The sequence below is a fragment of the Pantherophis guttatus genome, chromosome 1 (genome assembly GCF_059756535.1).
Source record: "Pantherophis guttatus breed Tessera chromosome 1, ASM5975653v1, whole genome shotgun sequence".
Taxonomy (NCBI): Eukaryota; Metazoa; Chordata; class Lepidosauria; order Squamata; family Colubridae; genus Pantherophis; species Pantherophis guttatus.
Window position 1 is genome coordinate 38,928,991 of NC_142063.1, and position 20,326 is coordinate 38,949,316.

The 20,326-nt window shown below is 35.1% G+C and overlaps 1 protein-coding gene across 3 annotated transcripts in view; it reads left to right on the plus strand.

Annotated features, from left to right (window-relative positions):
* Positions 1-20,326, plus strand: part of CDC42BPB (CDC42 binding protein kinase beta) — a 95,976-nt gene that overhangs the window by 50,148 nt on the left and 25,502 nt on the right. For 2 of the 3 annotated variants that reach the window (XM_034418525.3, XM_087872100.1), the window contains exons 13-23: positions 1,484-1,726; positions 2,458-2,568; positions 5,136-5,383; positions 5,521-5,626; positions 6,096-6,220; positions 8,658-8,763; positions 10,849-10,997; positions 11,332-11,426; positions 11,514-11,593; positions 18,513-18,602; positions 19,037-19,111. In XM_034418525.3, coding sequence (XP_034274416.2) covers positions 1,484-1,726; positions 2,458-2,568; positions 5,136-5,383; positions 5,521-5,626; positions 6,096-6,220; positions 8,658-8,763; positions 10,849-10,997; positions 11,332-11,426; positions 11,514-11,593; positions 18,513-18,602; positions 19,037-19,111 — 1,428 coding nt within the window. The remainder of the gene's footprint in view (positions 1-1,483; positions 1,727-2,457; positions 2,569-5,135; positions 5,384-5,520; positions 5,627-6,095; positions 6,221-8,657; positions 8,764-10,848; positions 10,998-11,331; positions 11,427-11,513; positions 11,594-18,512; positions 18,603-19,036; positions 19,112-20,326) is intronic. The other variant, XM_034418526.3, reaches the window with a different exon arrangement.

Sequence of the window (20,326 nt, forward strand, 5' to 3'; positions counted from 1 at the left end):
CTAGGCTTTACTAATCCAGACTTCTTTAGCTGCTCAGTTATATTTACTTAATAATACCCCAACTATTGGATTGAGATGCAAGGTTTATTTAAAAGTGTTTTTTTATAAACAAAACAAAAAAAGCCAGAAGAAATTTGTCACTAAAATCCTGCAATTGCTAACAAGACATTTCATGCTGTAATGTCATAGCCATAAATCTAGTTTCTTACCCATGAACAACAGATGCCACATTTCATTAACTTTCTCTTACTTCCTCTACTGCTTTCCTCCATACATCAAAGTCAATTGTGGATTAAACTGAATTATATCCTGTATATATTTTTGCATAAGGAAAACCTATACTACATAATTAATATAGTGGTGTACAAAACATTTTGAATTTAAAATTCTGACCTAACCATAACTCTGACACTTCAAATTCAGAACATTTTTGCTAATACCAGAACAGTATCTAAATGCTTTTCGTGAGGTAAAACGGCCTGTTTCAACTTTGAAATGGGATGTTTGAGTTTCAGAATGGGATGTTTTGGGCTCAAAATATTTGGCATACCACTAATTGTAGTGTTTGGGTGGGATACCATTTGAGAATACCAGGGCTACAGGCTGGACATGGAAGTCAAAAAACATCATAGATGAAGAAAGTTGGCAAACCACTTCCTTAACCAAGCTAAAAAACCTGCACAGATGCAAACATGGAATCACACTTGTTACTCAGAGTTACAAAAGGTTGCCAATCCTTTGGTTAGAGGAAGGCCAAGAGTCTAACTGAAAAGCCATGTACATAACTATCTTAAGGTATTCCCTGTCTTTAATCCCAGTGGGAAACTGCTATTCCTGTGTAATCTTTAAAGAAGAGATGATCACCAAAAGTAAAGGTTTTACTTATTTCTTATCCCATGGCTCCTTTTGCCAGAAATTGGAGCAGAACCTTTCAAATTATTTTTTTTTCTGCTTCTGGGAAGGAAAGGATCTGCAAAATGCATGTGGAGAGCAAAAGCAGCAACCACAATAGAAGAATAAAAAAAATCTATATTATTTTTCTTTGAAGATGGAGGAGAAAAGAAGAGAGAAGGAAATAGAACAATGGAAGATGGAAGAATGGAAGAAAGATAAGGAAGAGAGAAAGAATTAATCAGATGATGCTAGATACAGTGTATAAATGAGTAAAAGATAGGAGAAAAAAAGGAAAATAGATTTAAAAAGTAAAAAAAGAAGAGGAAAAATAGAGAGAAATTAAAAATAAATATATAGTGTATTGTGTATATCAAGCTGGTGATATAATAAAAGCCAATATTAATATTATATTGAAATATTCTTAATACACTGAGGATAGGAGGGAGATGCAAAGTCATTCCCCCAAAGTTTCCAGGATATAATTGTAGCATGCTTCTGTACACTTTGTTAAGTACTATTTGACATTAACCAAATGTATCTTAAAACTCAGTATAGCTTTTAAATTGATTTGGGCCTTTCCTTTCACTAGCAACTCCTTGAGGCATCTGAAAGATTAAAGATACAGTCAAAAGAATTAAAGGATGCTCTTCAACAAAGAAAGCTAGCAATGCAGGAGTTCTCAGAACTGAATGAGAGGATGGCAGACTTGCGTTCTTACAAGCAGAAACTGTCTCGACAACTCCGTGACAAAGAGGAAGAAGTGGAAGTGGTCATGCAGAAAACAGACTCTATGAGACAAGAAATGCGTAAATTGGAAAAAGCAAGGAAAGAGGTAGCTCATCAGGATGTTTGAGGATCATGGATTTTAACTGATACTGATACTTAGTAAAGTTAGTGTGACTTGGTTTGTGGATTTACCCAACTGTTTAATTTGTGTGTGTGTGTGAAATTCTTAACAACACTTCTAGTTTGGAAGGTAATATAGAAAAAGAAAATGTGAAGTATTTATTGAATGGATACAGTCTATTATAATGTCTGCATTTATAGCAGTTTTCTGGATTACGGTTTTATTTACCGCACCTCACATCTCTATAATAAGGCACTTTTGTTGTTAGAATTTTTATCTAATCATGACAATACCGTATTTTTCCATTCTTTATACTGATATTTTCTACATATCAAACAGTTTATTTTTAAAACATAATATAATCTGCCCCTTATTTGGAGTGTATGTTTGCTGTAAAAATAATCTAATCTAATCTAGATTCAGTGAAATCATTAAGATATGGTAGAAACCACTGCAATGAAAATAAAGTAAGAGAATATGGGGTTTTTTTAATTTCAGAAATAAATTATGAGAATATCTCAGTGTATCCTAAAATGACCTGTTTTTACACTCTATTTTCCTTTTCCTGTAAGTCTTGCTGTTTTTAAAATGGGCTTTAGCTTATTTTTTAGTACTTCAAGGATTTTGTACAACAGCTAGTTCCTCTTGATGTTGTAGAATTAATAATGGCTAAGCTCAAGTTGTTTCTATAATTAGGCTTATTTTTCTTTTTATAGCTAGAAGCACAACTTGATGATGCACTAGCAGAAGTATCAAAAGAGCGGAAACTTAGAGAATGTAGTGAAAAAGCAGCTAAACAGCTGGAAAATGAACTGGAAACACTAAAGGTGACAATATGTTATGAATGATTAAACCATCTTGAGGCTTACTTGAGAACAAGAAGTGTGTGTGTGTGTTTAACGTACTCCATTTTACAGTTGCAAACTATCCATGTTCTAGAATTTAGCTTTTCAGGAAGCTCAATACAATTACTATTAATTTTATATTCATATTGAAACATCTAAAACCAAATTGGCATCATATGCATTTCATCTATAGTCCATTGCAGATATTAGACATCCCCTAAAAATATTGGGTTAGGTGGTATGCTTCAAATCTCATGGTAGAAATTGTTTTTATGGTTACTTGACAAGTTATCTACATTTTATTTATTATTGTAATTTCAACTCACTATGTGATTCTAGGCATCTTAACAAAAAGTAACAACAGCAACATTTAAAATTGGTCCACACAGCCTTGTGGCCCAGACACAGCCTGGTTTTCAAGTATTTCAAAAGGTGGTTGGGACTGTCCAGATATTTCAGAAAATGCTCTTCCATAGAGGGTAGATATATTTTGACAGTGAGGACAGTTAATCAGTGGAACAACTTGCCTCCAGAAGTTGTAGATACTCCATCACTGGAGGGCTTCAAGAGGAGACAGGATAGCCATTTGTCCAGAATGGTATAGGATGTCCTGCCATGAACAGGGGTTTGGATTAGAAGACTTCCAACCCTATTGTTTTATGTTCTATATTCTGTGGTGACAGAGAAAATATAACTCCTAAGTCCCATAAAATGAGGCTGCTTAATAGACAGAATCCAGAGCACACCAACCCTATTAGATCATAATACGGGCAATTGGAGACAGGTGGTCTAAAGAATAGTTTTGTCTCATGATAGGTTTTATAGATGATCACCAGCATTTTAAAAATATCCAGAAGTACACAGGTGATGGCTGATCCACACATGAACTTTCTCATGGCAGTGTATTTTGGAGTATCTGTAGCTTCTAAGTAGTTTTCAAGAACATGCCCGTATGAAGGGTATTGCACAAATCCAGAGAAGAGGTGACCATAATTTGAGCAACTGTGAGTAAGACCTCTTGATTCTTGAATGGATATAACGGCGCACAAGATGGATTTATGCAAATGACCTCCTAACCTAACTAGCTACTATGTGCTCTTTGAGCAGAAGTCAAGAGGCGAGGAGGAGGTCAGATTGTTCACTGGTTCTATTTAGGGCAATGTAACATTGGAAGGAAAATTTCCACATCCAAGTAGCCTGAAATCCATAGCCATGTAACTTGCTAGTTCCACCCCATCAAGCCACTAGACACTGAGAATCTTTACAGTATTTCTTGGATGGCCTAGAGTTGAAATGTATAGCTAGGTGTCATGAGGGTACTGATGATACACAAACTCATATCAACATTAACCTCACAGAGCATATTTGTGTAGATGTTCAATAGGTGTGAGGAGAGAATCAAGTCTTGATACAACCAATAAACTATGGCTTTGGGCAAGATTTCTCCATCAATGTCAACTGGAACCAAATCTGGAAGAAGAAAGAGAACTATCACAATAACCTCTTTTATACTCCCAACCAACTGTGCAAGTACAGAAGGATCTCATGAGAGATGATATTAAAGTCCATTCTGTCCTTATTATTGCTGTCTCAATACTGTACCCAGGCCTGGAATTTGATTGGAAGGGGTCCAAATAATCCACTTTCCTCTGAAGCTGCAAGCCAATCACTTTTTCTTCCCCAAACAGGGGAGGGTAGAGATAAGTGAGAATTATGCAGCAATGTTGAATTCAGGAGTGATTTCTTGAAATGGAGACAGATGGATTACTGCCTCAAGTTCAAGTAGAAACTCCTTTTGCACTCAAAGATGAATATAGCATCATTTGGACCTAATCATGCATTGGAGGACATGGATCTACATAGATGGCCATGCTTATGGCCCCAACGACACAATATGTCAAAAGTTGCCATGTAGTTTATGGGATTTCCTTAAAATTTATTTATTTTTTATTTATTTATTGGAATTTGTCAAACAAAAATGAGAACAAGAATAAGAAAATAAAAATACAATGACAGGGACAATAGGCATGTTAGTGCACTTATACACGCCCCCTCTATTGACCACTTAAGTATGAAGTAAGGTCCATGGAAGTCAATTTGTGACTGAAACTGTGAAAATTTGTATCTGAGACAACATAAATGACACGATAAACTGCATAGATGCTGCTATAGAAAAAATAATAAGGCACTTACGTTCAGCTGATAAGATGACTTATCTTTCCATGAGATGCTAATAATCCACACAGCACTGGAAAGGCTAGAAGTCTGTTTCCTGTTATAAAACCTATGTCATTCTATTCTTCTCTATGTTTTCTCATAGAGTTTTCTCACCTTGGAAAAAGTAAACAGCAGGTCTTTTTACAGAATATCTACCATTCGTATGGCTTAGAACTCTGGGAATTCCAATTTCTTGTTGCTTCCAAGAGCTAACCAATATGTTTGAAGTATCCTGATTTGTCTCTTGGTTCAATCAAATATTTACTTTTGATGTTAGAGAGATAAACTTTTACATCCTCCCCTTTTTAAAAACAATTTTTGCTCTTTTGCAGGTAAAGCAGGGAGGATGCGGTGCAGGAATGGCCATGCAGGAGCATCAGCAGGAGCTAGCTAAAGTGAACTCAGAGCTTCAGAATAAACTTTCATTTTATGAAGAAGAGTTGGTCAGGCGAGAAGCTTCCCATGTCTTGGAAGTAAAAAATGTGAAAAAGGAGGCACATGATTTAGAAAGCCATCAGCTTGCACTTCAAAAAGAAATCATGGTATTAAAAGATAAATTGGATAAGGCAAAAAGAGAGAAGTAAGTACTGTGTACAGTTATGTTTTGAAAGCTTATTTTTTTAAATTGTTCAAAAAGTATCAAATCCAAAAGTAAAGTAGAAAAAAGGTGTTAGCAATCTTTGGAATGGCATTTATGGGATCTTATTTCAATTCTAGGCACAGTGAGATGGAAGAAGCTGTGGGAACTCTAAAAGACAAATATGAACGAGAGAGGACAATGTTGTTTGAAGATAACAAGAAATTAACGACTGAAAATGAAAAGGTAATTTAGATTAAGCAGAAATATTTTATTAATCTCAAATAGTATGTAAATTCAGATTTTTTTTCAATTCTTCTCCCCAAAAAATCAGGAAATGGTAGAAATATTTCTGAACATTGTGTGTATGTGTGAATATCCCTCTACCAAGTATGTAAAAGTAAAGGAATCTCTGCAGATTTTTCTCCACTAGTCATTGCTAACTATAGGGGGAGGTGCTCATCACCCTTTCAAGGCCATTGAACCAGCACTGTCTGAAATTTCCATATACTAAGTAGAACTTTGATGAATTATTTTGCTTTTTTAAAGAAAAAAAATCACATATGTATGCACTTTGTCTGGTATAGGGCTTTCATTGTTTGGTACCCAATCTGGCATGTTATAAGCAGCTTGCGCTTAGCTTGAATGGATGGGCTGTAAATTACATTAAATTACACTTATGAAAACTACTAATTAATACATTCTGTTGTCACAGCTTTGTTCCTTTGTCGATAAATTGACATCGCAAAACAGACAGTTAGAGGATGAGCTTCAGGATTTGGCAGGAAAGAAAGAATCTGTGGCCCATTGGGAAGCTCAGATTGCAGAAATCATTCAGTGGTATGTACCCTTTGGGGATCCAGAAAAAAAACAACAACAACACTTGGAGCCTTCTCAACAGAAGTAAAATTTGAAGATAATTGAAATGTATCATTTTGTGAATGTGATCAACTTCATAAATTACACATAACAGCAAATGTTTAATAGGTTAGAATATTGTCTTCTCTTTTTTCTCACTGTTACAAGCAATTTATCAATTTATATTGACTAATTTCTCTACAATGAGAGCAACTAAATATTAGTTTTAATTATTGGCTAAATACCAACAGAAAAGTTTTCAGAATGGCTCTCCTTCATTTTGCTATTTCAATATTTTTATACTAAAAAAACTGAGAGCTCTGGTACCAGATAAGTAAAATGAAACAGTGTTGAACCTTTAAATATTTTCTTAAATTACGTGATGATGTAACCAAAATAGTAAATGAATTTGTTTTCCCTTTGCAACAGAGCTTCATTATCCCCCCCCACACTATAATATTCTTCATAAATTTAATAGTCAACCTGAATGGAAAAAATATTACATTCTTCGGTGACCCCAATGTGGAGGATTTGTCTAAGGGCAGTAAAATCTTATTATATTTCTTCTCTTTAATATTTTCATAAATAACTCAAAGCAGCAAATATACCTAATACTCCTATCTCTCCCCCCCCCCATTTTGTGCAGTGTTAAAAATAAAACGGTGCCTTTAATGTTAAAGTTAATATTTTTAAGAGCAAATATGAAATTTCAGAAACGTCAAGAGAAATTTCCAACCATTTATTCGTAAATTTGTAAAAACAGAGTCGTTCCCAAGTATTTTCACCAGCTGGATTATACTGAAATAAGCTTCCGACAGACCTCTGTCTCTTTGTTGTAAATGACTATAGTTCCTTCCATTACTGTCTCAGTCTTCCCAGCTCACAAACTCTCATATTATTGACTTGGAGGATAGGAGGAAAAGGCCGAGAATTTAAACTCTTGGGGAGAAACGTAAATATAGGGTTCTATTTCTCTGTGTAGCAGAAGGCAGCTCCTGTGGGTCTTCATTGTTGTCTGCAATAAAGTGGCTAATTTGTGTTGTGTCTCTGCTAAAGCAAGTTTATGAATATGGGTCAATTGTCACCTTAGATGTGACATTGTTGTTATTATTATTATTTACTTTATTCATTAAACATGAAACTCTGTCAACTGAATATTCAAAAATGCATCAGAAATACGAGTGACTGATCCTAATGGTTGATACGGGTTGCTGCCAGCGTCCTAGGTATCAACCAAGTACCTTCTTAAGATGTACGATGTTCCAAGTAGCGCAGTATTTTGCAGTTCCACTCGTGTTATTGCAGGAAGCTGCAATTTGTTGATGTATCTTATAAAATTCTTGGACATGGTACCAAGCACCCCAATGACAATGAGTATCACTGTTACATGTTTCATCCATAGCCGTGTAGTTTCAATGGCCAGGTCGCAATATTTTGTGATTTTTTCTAGTTCTTTTTCTTCAACACTGGCATCTCCTGATACTGCAATGTCAATAAATTGTACGTTTTGGTTTTCGACAACTGTGATATTCCTCTTGATTGAAAGATAACATTCTAAAGCATAATATCCATGGAGGAAATTTTCTTTGAGCTACTAAGCTAGCCTACATGGTAAAAATAGTCTTGACTTGTCTCTCTCATAGTCCTGAACATTGTGATTGAAGTAGCTGGTTTAAGTAATGTTTGGCTTTTGTCTTGTTTCATTTTAATTTTATGAAGGAACTGAAAGGGCCTTCCTTTGAAAGCCTCACTGGGCAGGAAAAAAAGATTTAAAGGGGTCATATTTCAAGAGCCACATTATAAATGAGACTTCCTCATCCTGAAAACATGAGGAAAGGAATTTCAAATATGAGCTTGGAATTTGTTCTATTCCTAACCAACAGTATGGTGAAATATAAATGTTTCCACTGCAGAGGAAACATAAGTGAAATAAAGTTGATAAAGGATAAAAGAATCGTGGTGGCACAATGATTAGAATGCAATATTGCAGGGTAATTCTGCCAACTGCTAGCAGTTCAATGCACACTGGCTCAAGTTTGACTCAGCCTTTCATCTTCCCGAGGGCGTAAAAGGAGGATCCAGATTGTTGGGAGCAATATGGTGATTCTGTAAACTGCTTACAGAGGGTTGTAAAGCACTGTGATATATAAGTCTAAGTGCTATTGCTATTGCTATGTTGATCCCAAACAACAAAACTATAAACATGGAAAGAGCCACAGAATTGATCAAAATTGTTTAATCGTAGATAGAAAAAGTGTCTTGTCTCTGCTAGTTTCAAATTTATGATATGTTTTCATTCAAGACCATATTTTGATAGTTTGAAAACTGTTTTACTAATTTTTTACTGTGACTGAATACGTATGAAACTTTTTCAAGTAACTGCTTGAAAGTTATGTTTCTGATATGCTTTACACACTAGGGTGAGTGATGAAAAAGATGCACGTGGCTATCTTCAGGCACTAGCTTCTAAGATGACAGAAGAACTTGAATCTTTGAAAAGCTCTAGTCTGGGATCAAGGACACTGGTGAGCATGGAAATGTACATGAGTAATTAATGGGAAAGCTTTATAGTGTCTGCCATTTTAATTGCAGTTCAATCACTACCAGCTGTGTCTGCTGGTATCCTACTTAGATGCCATGGGAGAGTGAAGAGTTCAGCATTAAACATATCCCTCATAATCCCAATAGAGTCATTGCATCATCTTCTGAGCTATACCATGGCATGGATATAGTGCTTATGGCTGAGAAAAATCCTCTCACACTTTTTTACTAGCCTCTGTAAGTGAGAGTCTGCTGCTCTAAAAGAAGAGGAAAAGGTTGTTTATTATTCAGTTGTGGTATTTATTATTCAGTTGTGGTATTTCTAAAACTCCTTGATACACTGGAACTGAAACCATGTTAAGGATCCATATGATGGTTCAGATCATCAGTCTGGTTAACTCACCAACTTGGGCAGATAGCTTAAGACGTCCACAAGTAGGATATGAATTAAATTGTTTTCTACTCTTGTTGCTCCCAGTCTGTCATTTTTATACAATATGCTGCTTCTGTATGTATTCTATGTACTCACTGAATGACAATTCCATGATCTAAGTGTTCACATCTTCAGCCTATGATTTCCACAAATGAATTATGCATCAAATGAAAGATTTATACTTTATCTATTAAAAATTATCTGCTGGTGAGATCTCATTGAATGAGATCTGAGTTCTATTATTATGAGAGATGAAGAAAAAAAACCTTCATCTGCTATCTCGCTATTATACATATTTTCTAAATTTCATTATACCTCCTTTTACTAACCCTATTTCCAGATTAGAAACACTTGACCAATTTGGATTTTTATGCCTTTTTTACTATTTCTACACCCTTCTTTGAGACAAAGTTACTCCCTCAATATGAATCCTTTTATATTTTCCACCATCCCTGGTTCATTGTTCTAAATCAAGACTGAAACTAATCACATTTGATTTAATCCTTTAATCCTTAAGAATTAAATAGCTATTTAAAGAAGGTTGTAGTACAGAGTAGTACATAGAACAGCTATGCTGGCTGGAGAATTCTGGGAGTTGAAGTCCACAAATCTTAAAGCTGCCAAGTTTGAAGACCTCTGTTGTAGTACTTTTATGGGCAGCTTTTATTTCCTTTCCTTTGGTTTTTGTTTTAAGTACTACCTATTTTGAAATCCATTTGGGAAGAATGACTAGATTATAGTTATATATAAATAACATATTATTTAATGCTACAAGAAAAGCAGGAATTGGAGATGATATACAACCCAAAGAAAAAGGATATAGACGTGGCAATGTTTCATAGGACAGGAGGTGCTTTCATCTGATGTTCCCTTTGCTCTTTTCCACCTCCTTTCAATATATTGGGAAAGAAAATGTTTCACCTATTACACTCCAAGGAAAGAGTGGTACTCCTGAGACCTGCAAGTTTGACAGAGGTCCATAATACAACATCCTGGTTAAGTGTTGCTGGCATTGCTCTCTCTTCTTTCAGATTACATTTATGTGTATCTGATAAGAATGTAAATTTATCTGAAATCAATAGGAACTGATTGAGAAATACAGGTAGCCCGTGACTTATGACCACAGCTGAGCCCAACATTTCTGTTGTCAAGTGAGATGTTTGTTAAGTGAGTTTTGTCTCATTTTATGATCTTTCTTACCACAGCTGTTAAGTGAATCACTGCAGTTGATAAATTAGTAACCTGCTTGTTAAGTGAGCCTGGCTTCCCCATTGACTTTGCTTGTCAAAAGGGGATCACATGATCTTGGGACACAGCAAGTATGAACCAGTTACCAAGCCTCTGATCACATGATCATGGGGAATGCCTCAAAGGTTGTGACTGTGAAAAATGGTCATAAGTCACTTTTATCAGTGCCATTGTAACTTTGAATGGTCACTAAATGAACAAGGGGTACCTGTAAAGAGTTATTCTGACATTTTTTCCCAATTATATAGGATTTTTCAAATCAAACATGCACTCATTAATAGTCTTAAGTACAAGTGAAATTTTTGAATAGCATTAATATTTAAAATGTTATTAATGTTTAAAATGTTTTCAATAATGTAGAGGAAATAACAATTGCTTGATGTAACAGGATCCACTCTGGAAAGTGAGACGTAGTCAGAAGCTGGATATGTCAGCAAGGCTGGAATTACAGTCTGCTCTTGATGCTGAAATACGTGCCAAACAGCTAGTCCAAGAAGAATTAAGGAAAGTGAAAGATGCCAACCTGTCCTTTGAAAGGTAATTTTTGAAAGGGCTGGGTCCTGTGTAATGATGTATTTTAACATATATTAAAGGGTTTTTTTTATGCTGATCTCTTCTAGGCATTTGTTTCTTTCTGATGGTTCTCAGCAACTGGTATTTAATTTAATTGGTATAACTGTCTTTAATATTGGAAGCAGTATATCACACTCATGAATTATAACCATGAATAAGACTTACCTCTGTTATGGAAATGAAAAATAACTAAATTTAGGAGGGTTGGAAGAGCCACTCAACAAAGAACAGAGGCAATAAAATATGTGGTGGTTAACTTATGTTTCATATGTCCCTGTAATTCCATTTTGTCATTTAGCAAACTAAAGGAATCTGAAGCAAGAAATCAGGAACTCTTGGAAGAAGTTGAAGGTTTTAAAAAGAAACTGGAGGAAAAATACCGATCAGATGCAGGTGAAAATTTAGCCAACATATGATTGCAGAATTATTACTGTTGTTTGTTTGTTTGTTTATGCATTTATTTATGTATTTATTTTTTAGGTCTTAAACTTTCAGATTTCCAAGTTTCCATTTTTGAGTACTTCAATACCTCTCCTCTTACGCATGATCTAACTTTCAGAGTGAGTATTAAAATGTGATTACAAACATTTGTCAAAGATAACACAGAAACCTATGTTGAATTGCAGTGCAGAGTCTATACATAAAAACATTGGTCTTGTATAAACTTAACACATCTCAGAATATATTCTCCTATTCCTACTAATGCTACCATCACTTGCACCTTCCTTAACTTGTAACAATGGCAGGTACGGTGGTATTGTTCCTACTGAAGTTAGATTATTATTTTATTGTGTGTTTTTATGTTTTGGTTTGCTGCATTGTTTATATATTACTTATTTTTATGTAACTTGAATCATGGGAAACAAATGAAAAAAAGGCGAAGACAGGATTTAAACTTCTGTGTTAGGCTGAAATATTTCCTATTCTATAATTTCCACTTTATTTTTTTATTAATAAATATTTCTCCTCAGTATCTTTTCTTCAGTTGTCAGCTTAATTCTTCCACATCCTTTGTTAAACCGCATTCCTCCCTAAAGAGAAAATTCATTTGTATCTTCTGGCATTCTTTACCCTTTATTATCTCACAACATGGACAGACAGACTTCTTTCTATACTACCCCTTTCCATTGAGAAAACAGACGAAGTAATATTAAAATAGTAAAGAGAAAGATTTAGAGCAATGAGATCTACAATTATACTTTAGAAGCTCTGCTGGTCCACTGTATTAACCAGTATCAGGCAAGCACCATAGCTTGCAGCTGCTTTTGCCTAACAGGAAAAAAATCATATATTTATACAATTTTTATAAGTATAAATATAACCTATTTTTGATTAATATAGCCACTTAAACTAATGAATTCTTTCTTATTACTTCACATTTATAAATTCTAAATTCAAAATGTGGTTATCAGTGTCATTTTTAATATTACTTTAAATGTGATACTAAACTTGCAGTGGATATACGTACAATGAGAATAAACTACATATATATATCTGTTGGTTAGAAATCAGATGAAAAGGCCATTTCATGCAAGAGAAAAAAAAATGTCAAGATTTACCAATCCGAGGATCAGTTTATCCATCTTTTGCCATTTTGCCAGTCAAATACCCAGAAAACGTCACAGATTGGATGAAAATAGTCATACCCAGCTGTTTGTATCATAATGGTAGTGGCTGTTTGTGAAATTGTAGTCCATAACTTAAGCCTTTCACAGACTGTTCGATTTAAACTTCAGGTGCACATACCTGGACCATTTACAAATAAACAGTTTTCCCCTGAGGTCAATAAAGAAAAGTATCATATGGAATTATTAATGTTAGGTTCAATACACTTGATCTCCCTGAATTGTGTGGCTCATTCTATAAAACAGGCAAAATTGATATTGTAAATAAGATCATATGTGAGAATAAAATACAAGAAGAGTTATTTTTTATTATCTCAGCAGCATTTGTACATGTCTAGCTTCCCTTATTTCCTTTCCAAATTTTATGGAATATGCTAATTGTATGCTAATTGTGGAAAAAAGGCAGATAGGTTTTAAGTCTTTGAATGAATAAAATAGGAACTTGTACTGTTTACTTCTTCCAGAATGTGGCTGTCGGTTTCTAGCTGCAGTAAAACAATAAATTATTTTTTCCTACATAGTTAAAAGCCTTAAGTGACAGAGGCTGCACTTTTAATCAAAGTCAAACATTATTCTTCACCAAATATTCCTTTAGGATATGTTTATCTATGCATATGTACATTTTCTTTTAAGTAGCTTCCAAATATGATAGTAGAAACCAAAAACTGAATATGGAGCTGGCAACAAGTTTTGAAAGTCTATTCAGTTAATTTCTTCACTTAAATCTGTATTTCATTTGCTATATGTGGTATGATCAACATATTCACACATCTCCAGTTCACCTTTATTGAAATCCAGAGTTCCAGTCTATATAGCCTTTTCCACTAAGATCACTGTCCTCTCTTTCAGCGAATGCAATGTTTTCAGAGATCCTTTGCCCAGAAATTCTTATTATTGCCATTGTATCAGAGAAATGGCATAGTTTTCCACCTGGTCTGATTTTTGAGATAATTATGTCTAAAATGCCTCTTTGCTATACTGACCACCTTCTTCAGTATTGTTGCATTATGGCAAGGCTAGGACCAAGAATTCAGCTCTCCTTCTGAAAGTCTGTTTCAGTTGCAAGCTGATTTGTATGATGGAGCCTTGAAATTCAAAATCATTTTAAGTAGAAGAAGCAGTCTACTAGCTACAAGATGCTAATAATTCACCAGTTGTCCTCTTCAGGCTTTCGGTACTGCTGAAGATAACAGAAGATGCCTGAGTCAAGGTGACTGTTATGTCATTAATCTTTCACCATGTTAAAAATCTTCACATAATGGAAGAAAACTGAAATTAATTCCTATTCCAACGTTCATCTTTTAGGTCTCTTATAGTCAAGATATCTCAGCCAGGCTCCTACTGTCCAAAATATTCAATAGCAGGCAGTTAGACAATCTCAGCAGCAGGTAGTTGGACAATCATCAGTAAAGTATCCACCTCAAAAGCATTATGAGGTGTACACTATCAAATATGAAGGGGAAATGCCATAATATTAGTGGAATAAAGTTTATCCATTTTCATTCCACTTGCCAGAGGTATATCAATGGAAATAAAAAATCTACACATCCTTGTTCAAATGCCAGGTTTCTGACATATAAAAAAAAATAGATCAAGATAAAAAATGTACAATAACATGCTGTGTAAGTCTGCACATCTTTTAAGTAGAAATGTGGCTATCTTCAGAATTAATCATATTCAAACTGATGGTAAATATTAGTCAGAAGATACCTGCCCTTAATTAAAGTGACTGTGATCAAGCCATATAAAGTTTAGCTGTTTTAGTAGGGTATTTCTGACATTTATGCAGTTGCCTCTTCCAACAAAAGCCATGGTCTGCGAGGAGTTTACGAAGCATCAAAAGGAATCTCATTATTGGAATATATCAGTCAGGAGAAGGGTACAATTTTTTTTTTCCAAGGCAGTGGATATACCATGGAACACAGTGAAGACAGTCATCAACAAGTGGAGAAAATATGGCATAACAGTGACATTACCAAGAACCTTCTGATTTGGGAGAGGGATTTTGCCAGTCTGACTCCCTCTTTCTTATGCAACAAGATTGAGAACATCTCTCTGGAAGATTGCATTCCCACTTTCTTTTTGAGGTCTTTCATCTTTTTTTTTTTTTTTTTATTTGATTTATATGCCGCCCTTCTCCGGAGACTCAGGGCGGCTTACAGTGCGTTAAGCAATAGCCTTCATACTTTTGTATATTTATACAAAGTCAGCTTATTGCCCCCACAAACTGGGTCCTCATTTCACCTACCTTAGAAAGGATGGAAGGCTGAGTCAACCTTGAGCCTGGTAAGATTCGAACCTGCAGAAATTGCAGGCAGCTGTGTTAATTACAGGGTGCATTAAACCACTGTACTACCAAGGCTCTCATCTTTATCAGAAAGAATGGCAGGTTCAGGCCTGTACTAAATCTTATCCATTTTAACTTCTATTTTAACTGCTCTGCTTTAAGATTATCTTTGTTACATTTGTTCTTCCTCTCCTGTAAGGCAATGCATATATATTGCCTTGAAAAATGCCTATTTTTTTTTCATTTTCATTTTTACATTTATTTGCCATCCATGTTGCCGTGGGACCACTCTGGACAGCTTACAACAGTAGAATGTAAAATTATTTTAAAAATGTAAATATAGCATGAGTTGCTAGCAAAAATAAATAATGAAAAATACAGCAATATGAATTAAAAGATAGGTGGAGAAAGAACAGATGCAAGGGGGGAGGGGGGTCTGCTATTAGTCTAATAGCCACCTCCAGTACATTGTACTATTGTGTCTCCCTTTATTTTATACATAGTACAGGGACTTTTATACCAACACAACTTTTCCCATTTATCACAACTTTGTGGGATTTTTTTCCCCAATGGATGGCACCAGGCCCATTCTCCATGTCTAAGATAGCATTTTGTATCAATTGACTATGTCCTCACTGCTTATTCTTGTTGTTATCTTTTTAATCATATAGCCAGGTCACTCCATTGTTGCATATCCTGGATCTTTCTTTATTATGATGAAAGATATATAATGTGGAGGGGCAGGAGTCAATACTACTTTCCTTTCCATTGGTGAATCTTACATGCAACCTCTCATCAAGAACAAAGACAACGATCATTCTTCAGCTATTGAGCCATGTGTTATAAATGAAGTAATTGGTTTTGCCCATAGTCATCTGTACCCCTTAATGAGTGGCATGTTCATTCCACTCAGGGGTGGGTTCTACTTACCTTTACTACTGGTTCGTAATGGGAAGCTTCTGCACATGCGCAGATCACCAATGACAACATCCAGGGCAGTGGGCGGGGCCTCCTGTTGGTTTTACTACCGGTTCTTGCGAACTGGTCTGAACCAGGAGCAACCCACCACTGATTCCACTCCTTTGAATTCAGATGTCCCTGGCTCTAGTTCTTCATTCCTGACTTCAAGGAATCTCTCCTGAAAATCTCTTATCAAAATTTCCCCTTATTGCCTCCCTAACTGAATCATTTGGCTCTGCTTATCAAATCTCAGTGAGGCTTTTTAAAGATCAATGTTTTGAATTGCGGGAAAGCAGGTAATACCCAATCTGCAGCCTGGGCAAGATAGATACCCAGTGGATGTTGATGGGAATTTATTTTGTGTTGCGATTATTTTCTCATGGAATGGAGTCTCTTTGTACCTCTTTCTAACTGTTCCCTCTTTAGCTGCATTCTGTTTCCACCATGGTGTTCTTGAACACCACAATGCACTGTTTTATTACATCTTGCCCACTGATGCAACACTTCTTCAACTGTCCCAACTTACTCTCTATCAAGTATGGCTGTTCTACCCAAAGCTTAATTTCCTCAACCATAAAACTTGATGGATTTAGTTCTAACCAAGTTAGAAATTCTCCCAGTTTCTTGAAAACCATTCTGAAAGGCTTCCAATGCAACCAAGTAGAAATCCTTTGAAGATATCCTATATCAATGAAATTCCTCATAACAACAACAAATTTGTGATGTTTTGACACTCTCTCCTATATATACCAAGTTATTACTGCTTTCACCCTCACTGGGGATAGCTCTTTATATTTTTTTTAACCTGCTAATAAAATATTTCATGAAAATCCTGGTAATCCTGTATCTGCTGATATGTTTGCCAGTTTTGGTTTGGAGTTTTTACCTTGTTCTCTTCATGCTAATACTAAATCATAAAAGTCTATAGCAATCACTTTTATTCAGTTTTCATTCATGCCATAAAAATGATATATTTGAAAGTACAGCAGTGGTTTTGTAGTATGCCAATTTGAATTATGATATTTTATTATCTTCCCTTTCCCACAAATCCCTCAATTTCAATGGAAACATAAAGCAGCAATGTCTATATGGGATCCATGTCATTTAATAAGAGTGACAGGATTATTTGCAATTTTTCTTCCAAAAACTCCCCATACTGGATTGGTACCTGGGCTCAACTTTTCACCTTTCTCCAACATTATGGAAGGGATGTCTGCTCTCAGTTGCTGCTATTTTGAAAAAAATGATCTTTGATCACTTCATGATGATTAAACCCTCCAATGTGGAAAACATATTGAAGAACCTGTATGCAACTGGACTTCTTCAACAGTCATCTGTGAATTCAAAAATCCTTTTTCATAGCTGCTCAGAGGAACTATTTTTTCATTTCCCTTTCCCCTCCAGTGATAATTTTGACAAAAAGCCAACTTGCAAATAAATATCTTATTTGTAAATCAAACTCTAGGAGTTTGTATTTAACATGATTTTGGAGAGTTGTTAACATGACTGATAGCCACTTGATGTAGCCAGATAGTATCTGACATTTTGTTTACATTGAACTTTTTATAAAATAAAGTTATCAAGGAATTATAGTGTATATTACATCAAATAATAACATATTTATCGAATAGCATATTTACAGACCACCTACATATTTTAGATTTTCAAAGTGACATTATTTTCTTAGCAATAATCATTTTCTAACTATTTCCCCCTAAATGCAAAAATATACATGCAATACTTTAGTTCTTTTATATTAATGTACATATTTATTCATGTACAATTTGAAAACTCACATGTGTTTGTTTGACTTTGTCTATGTGTCAGATGAATTAACATAAAACATAGTTGTGGTGTTTCAAGTAATAATCAGATTATTTTATTCCTTTATAATACATTCTGTCATGTGACAGTAATGTGAAATACTTGTTAAAGTGTTGGATTCTTTGGATTCAGATTCCAAGTTTATCTTCATCCATTACTGGATGATTTGGGTCAGCGTTCTCTTTCAGACCAACAGACAGCCCATGGGGTAGTTTGAAAAAGAATGGAAGGAAAGATTACCGTGTGTGCCCCTATAAATTCCCAAATACGACAGAATATCAATCTTATAATAAATTGGATTTCTTATCCACAAGTCTTTGCTTTTAGAGATGTCTTTTATAACCATGTTTCCTTCCTCCTCCACTATTTTTGCACCTGCACTTTGATTTGCATATTCCATGCCATTCAGACAGTACAGCTTTCAGATACACTTTAATAATAAAAAAACATAATTAACTAATGCTTTATGTAGATTTTGGCATTTGGTTGGACTTTGTAATCAAGTGGAACATTGTGTCTGTAATCAATTCAAAAGAGCTTCAGATGATTTGGGGAGGCTAACCAATGAGGACTTTATTTTAGAAGGAAAAGTCAGTTCATGATCGTTCTATTAGATTAATTTCCATTGTGTTCTGGGGGCTTGTTTTTAGTAGGGGCAGAAGAACTCTCTTTACCTTTTTTTATTCTGAACAGATAGATTCTTTAACCTCGGATAACCTCGATCTTCCTATATTGAGTGACTATTGATGCTAGAAGCTAATTTTCTTGATTGTGTTTCTGCAGACAAATTCTGTTAGTGAACAGGAGGTACAAGGTACAAAGGCCGAGGTGGCACTGTCAACTTCTGCACCTGCAGAACAGCAGCAGCAAGAAGTAAGCATCCATATCCAAATAAACAATTTGGGGTATCCTAATACATGTGTGTCTCAATTAGAGATCCATGAGAAAAGAGTTTCTCTTTTCACAGCATGCTTCCTTGTAGACTTGTATCATGTTTAAATGTAGAAAATTGGCGTGCATTTCATTTGTTTTGCTACTGTTTCCCTGGCTCTCATTGTCGCATTCAGCTGTGCGTTTCTTGCTCTCTTATTTGCTTTATCTTCTGCTGCTTGCTAAATTGCAGGTTTTCCTGTGAGTCTATCTTGATCTGCAAACTTGCTTCTAGTAAATTAGGGGCAAGCCAGCATTTTTCAGTAGAATCGCTTATCTAAAATTTAGAAGTAGATTTGTCAAATGTTGCAAGACCAAATGTATATGGGATCCTGGAAAAATTAAATGTTATTCAGCTACAGTTTTTTGCAATCCAGGAACCAATTCGGCTTCAGAGGATGCCTGCTGCTCCTTCCCCCACCATTCAGTCCATTTCTCTAGCTGTACCAAAGGTAGGGGGCTTTAATGGTTTGTTTTAACAAAAAAAAAATGTGGGCAGAGAGTTAACATGTAAGGTATTATGCCTCATGCATGATCCATTTGTCAGTTTGTTCATGTCTGTATGTTAGCTATGTCTAAGCATGTTTTTTGGCGGGCGTATTTTAACCTGGACTAAGAATTAAAATGAATTCTGTATAGAATCTTATGGAAGTGTTTTTGGGTGTTTTGTTTCCAGCTAATTCATAATGGGACAGGTCCTTCCCCACTAAATACTTGTTGTACAAGTAGATAACAAATGCATTTTCTGTCTAAATCTTTGCCTGAGAGGGTATTTTCAGTCATTTTTAAAAATCAGTAAAAAGCCCAGCAAGTTGGCATTAAAGCTAGCTTTTTTTAAGAGTAGAAGTTTCTATTCTGATTGTGACTATGACTATGCAACCATATGTGAAGGAAATGTCAGAGAAGAACCCTCTTATTTTCCACAAAACCTGGAACTGCTGTAACATTAAAAAAATTCTCTAGCCACTTCCATGTGTTTATAAAGTAAGTGCAAACTGTGTCCATCCAGTAAGTTTGATCTGGCAAATTTCCACATTTCCCCCCTTCCTCTTTCCCCTTCCCCCCTTCCCCCCTTCTTTTTCAATCAGACTGGAAATTTGCTGGCTTGGATCCCCTCCCCCCCTTAAATAAGTCTGTTACCAGAGGGATTTGCCCTAGTTCACCAGCCCCAAATTAGAACTTTGTATTTGTTTATATTATTTTGTTCCACAGACTTAAGTGCAGTCGATATTCAGTTGTGGTAGCCAGTAAGCAACTAGTTTTGCTATATACTATTAAGTGTGGTGATAAAAAAGATGTTGAGCTTCTGTAAAAGCTAATATAATAAATAATATAAACAAGCCTACGTATTGTTTCAGTTTCAGTATATGAGTGGATTTGATTGTAGGTTATAACTCTTAGCTGATTGTTGATTATAATTTAGGTGGTTGCACAGTGCACCTATTTTTAAAAAAAATATATCTTGCCCAAACTACTCTATACTGGACATGTATTTATTTTGAAAGAATGATTATATTGCTTTTGACAGTACAATTCAAATATAAATTAACCAATACAAAAACTATTTCAGCCCAGTACAAAAGCCAGGATAAAACAAATAAAGCACAATCAATCACATTAATCTGTCATAAAAGCAAAACAAAAGAACAGTACCTATTTGAAATCAA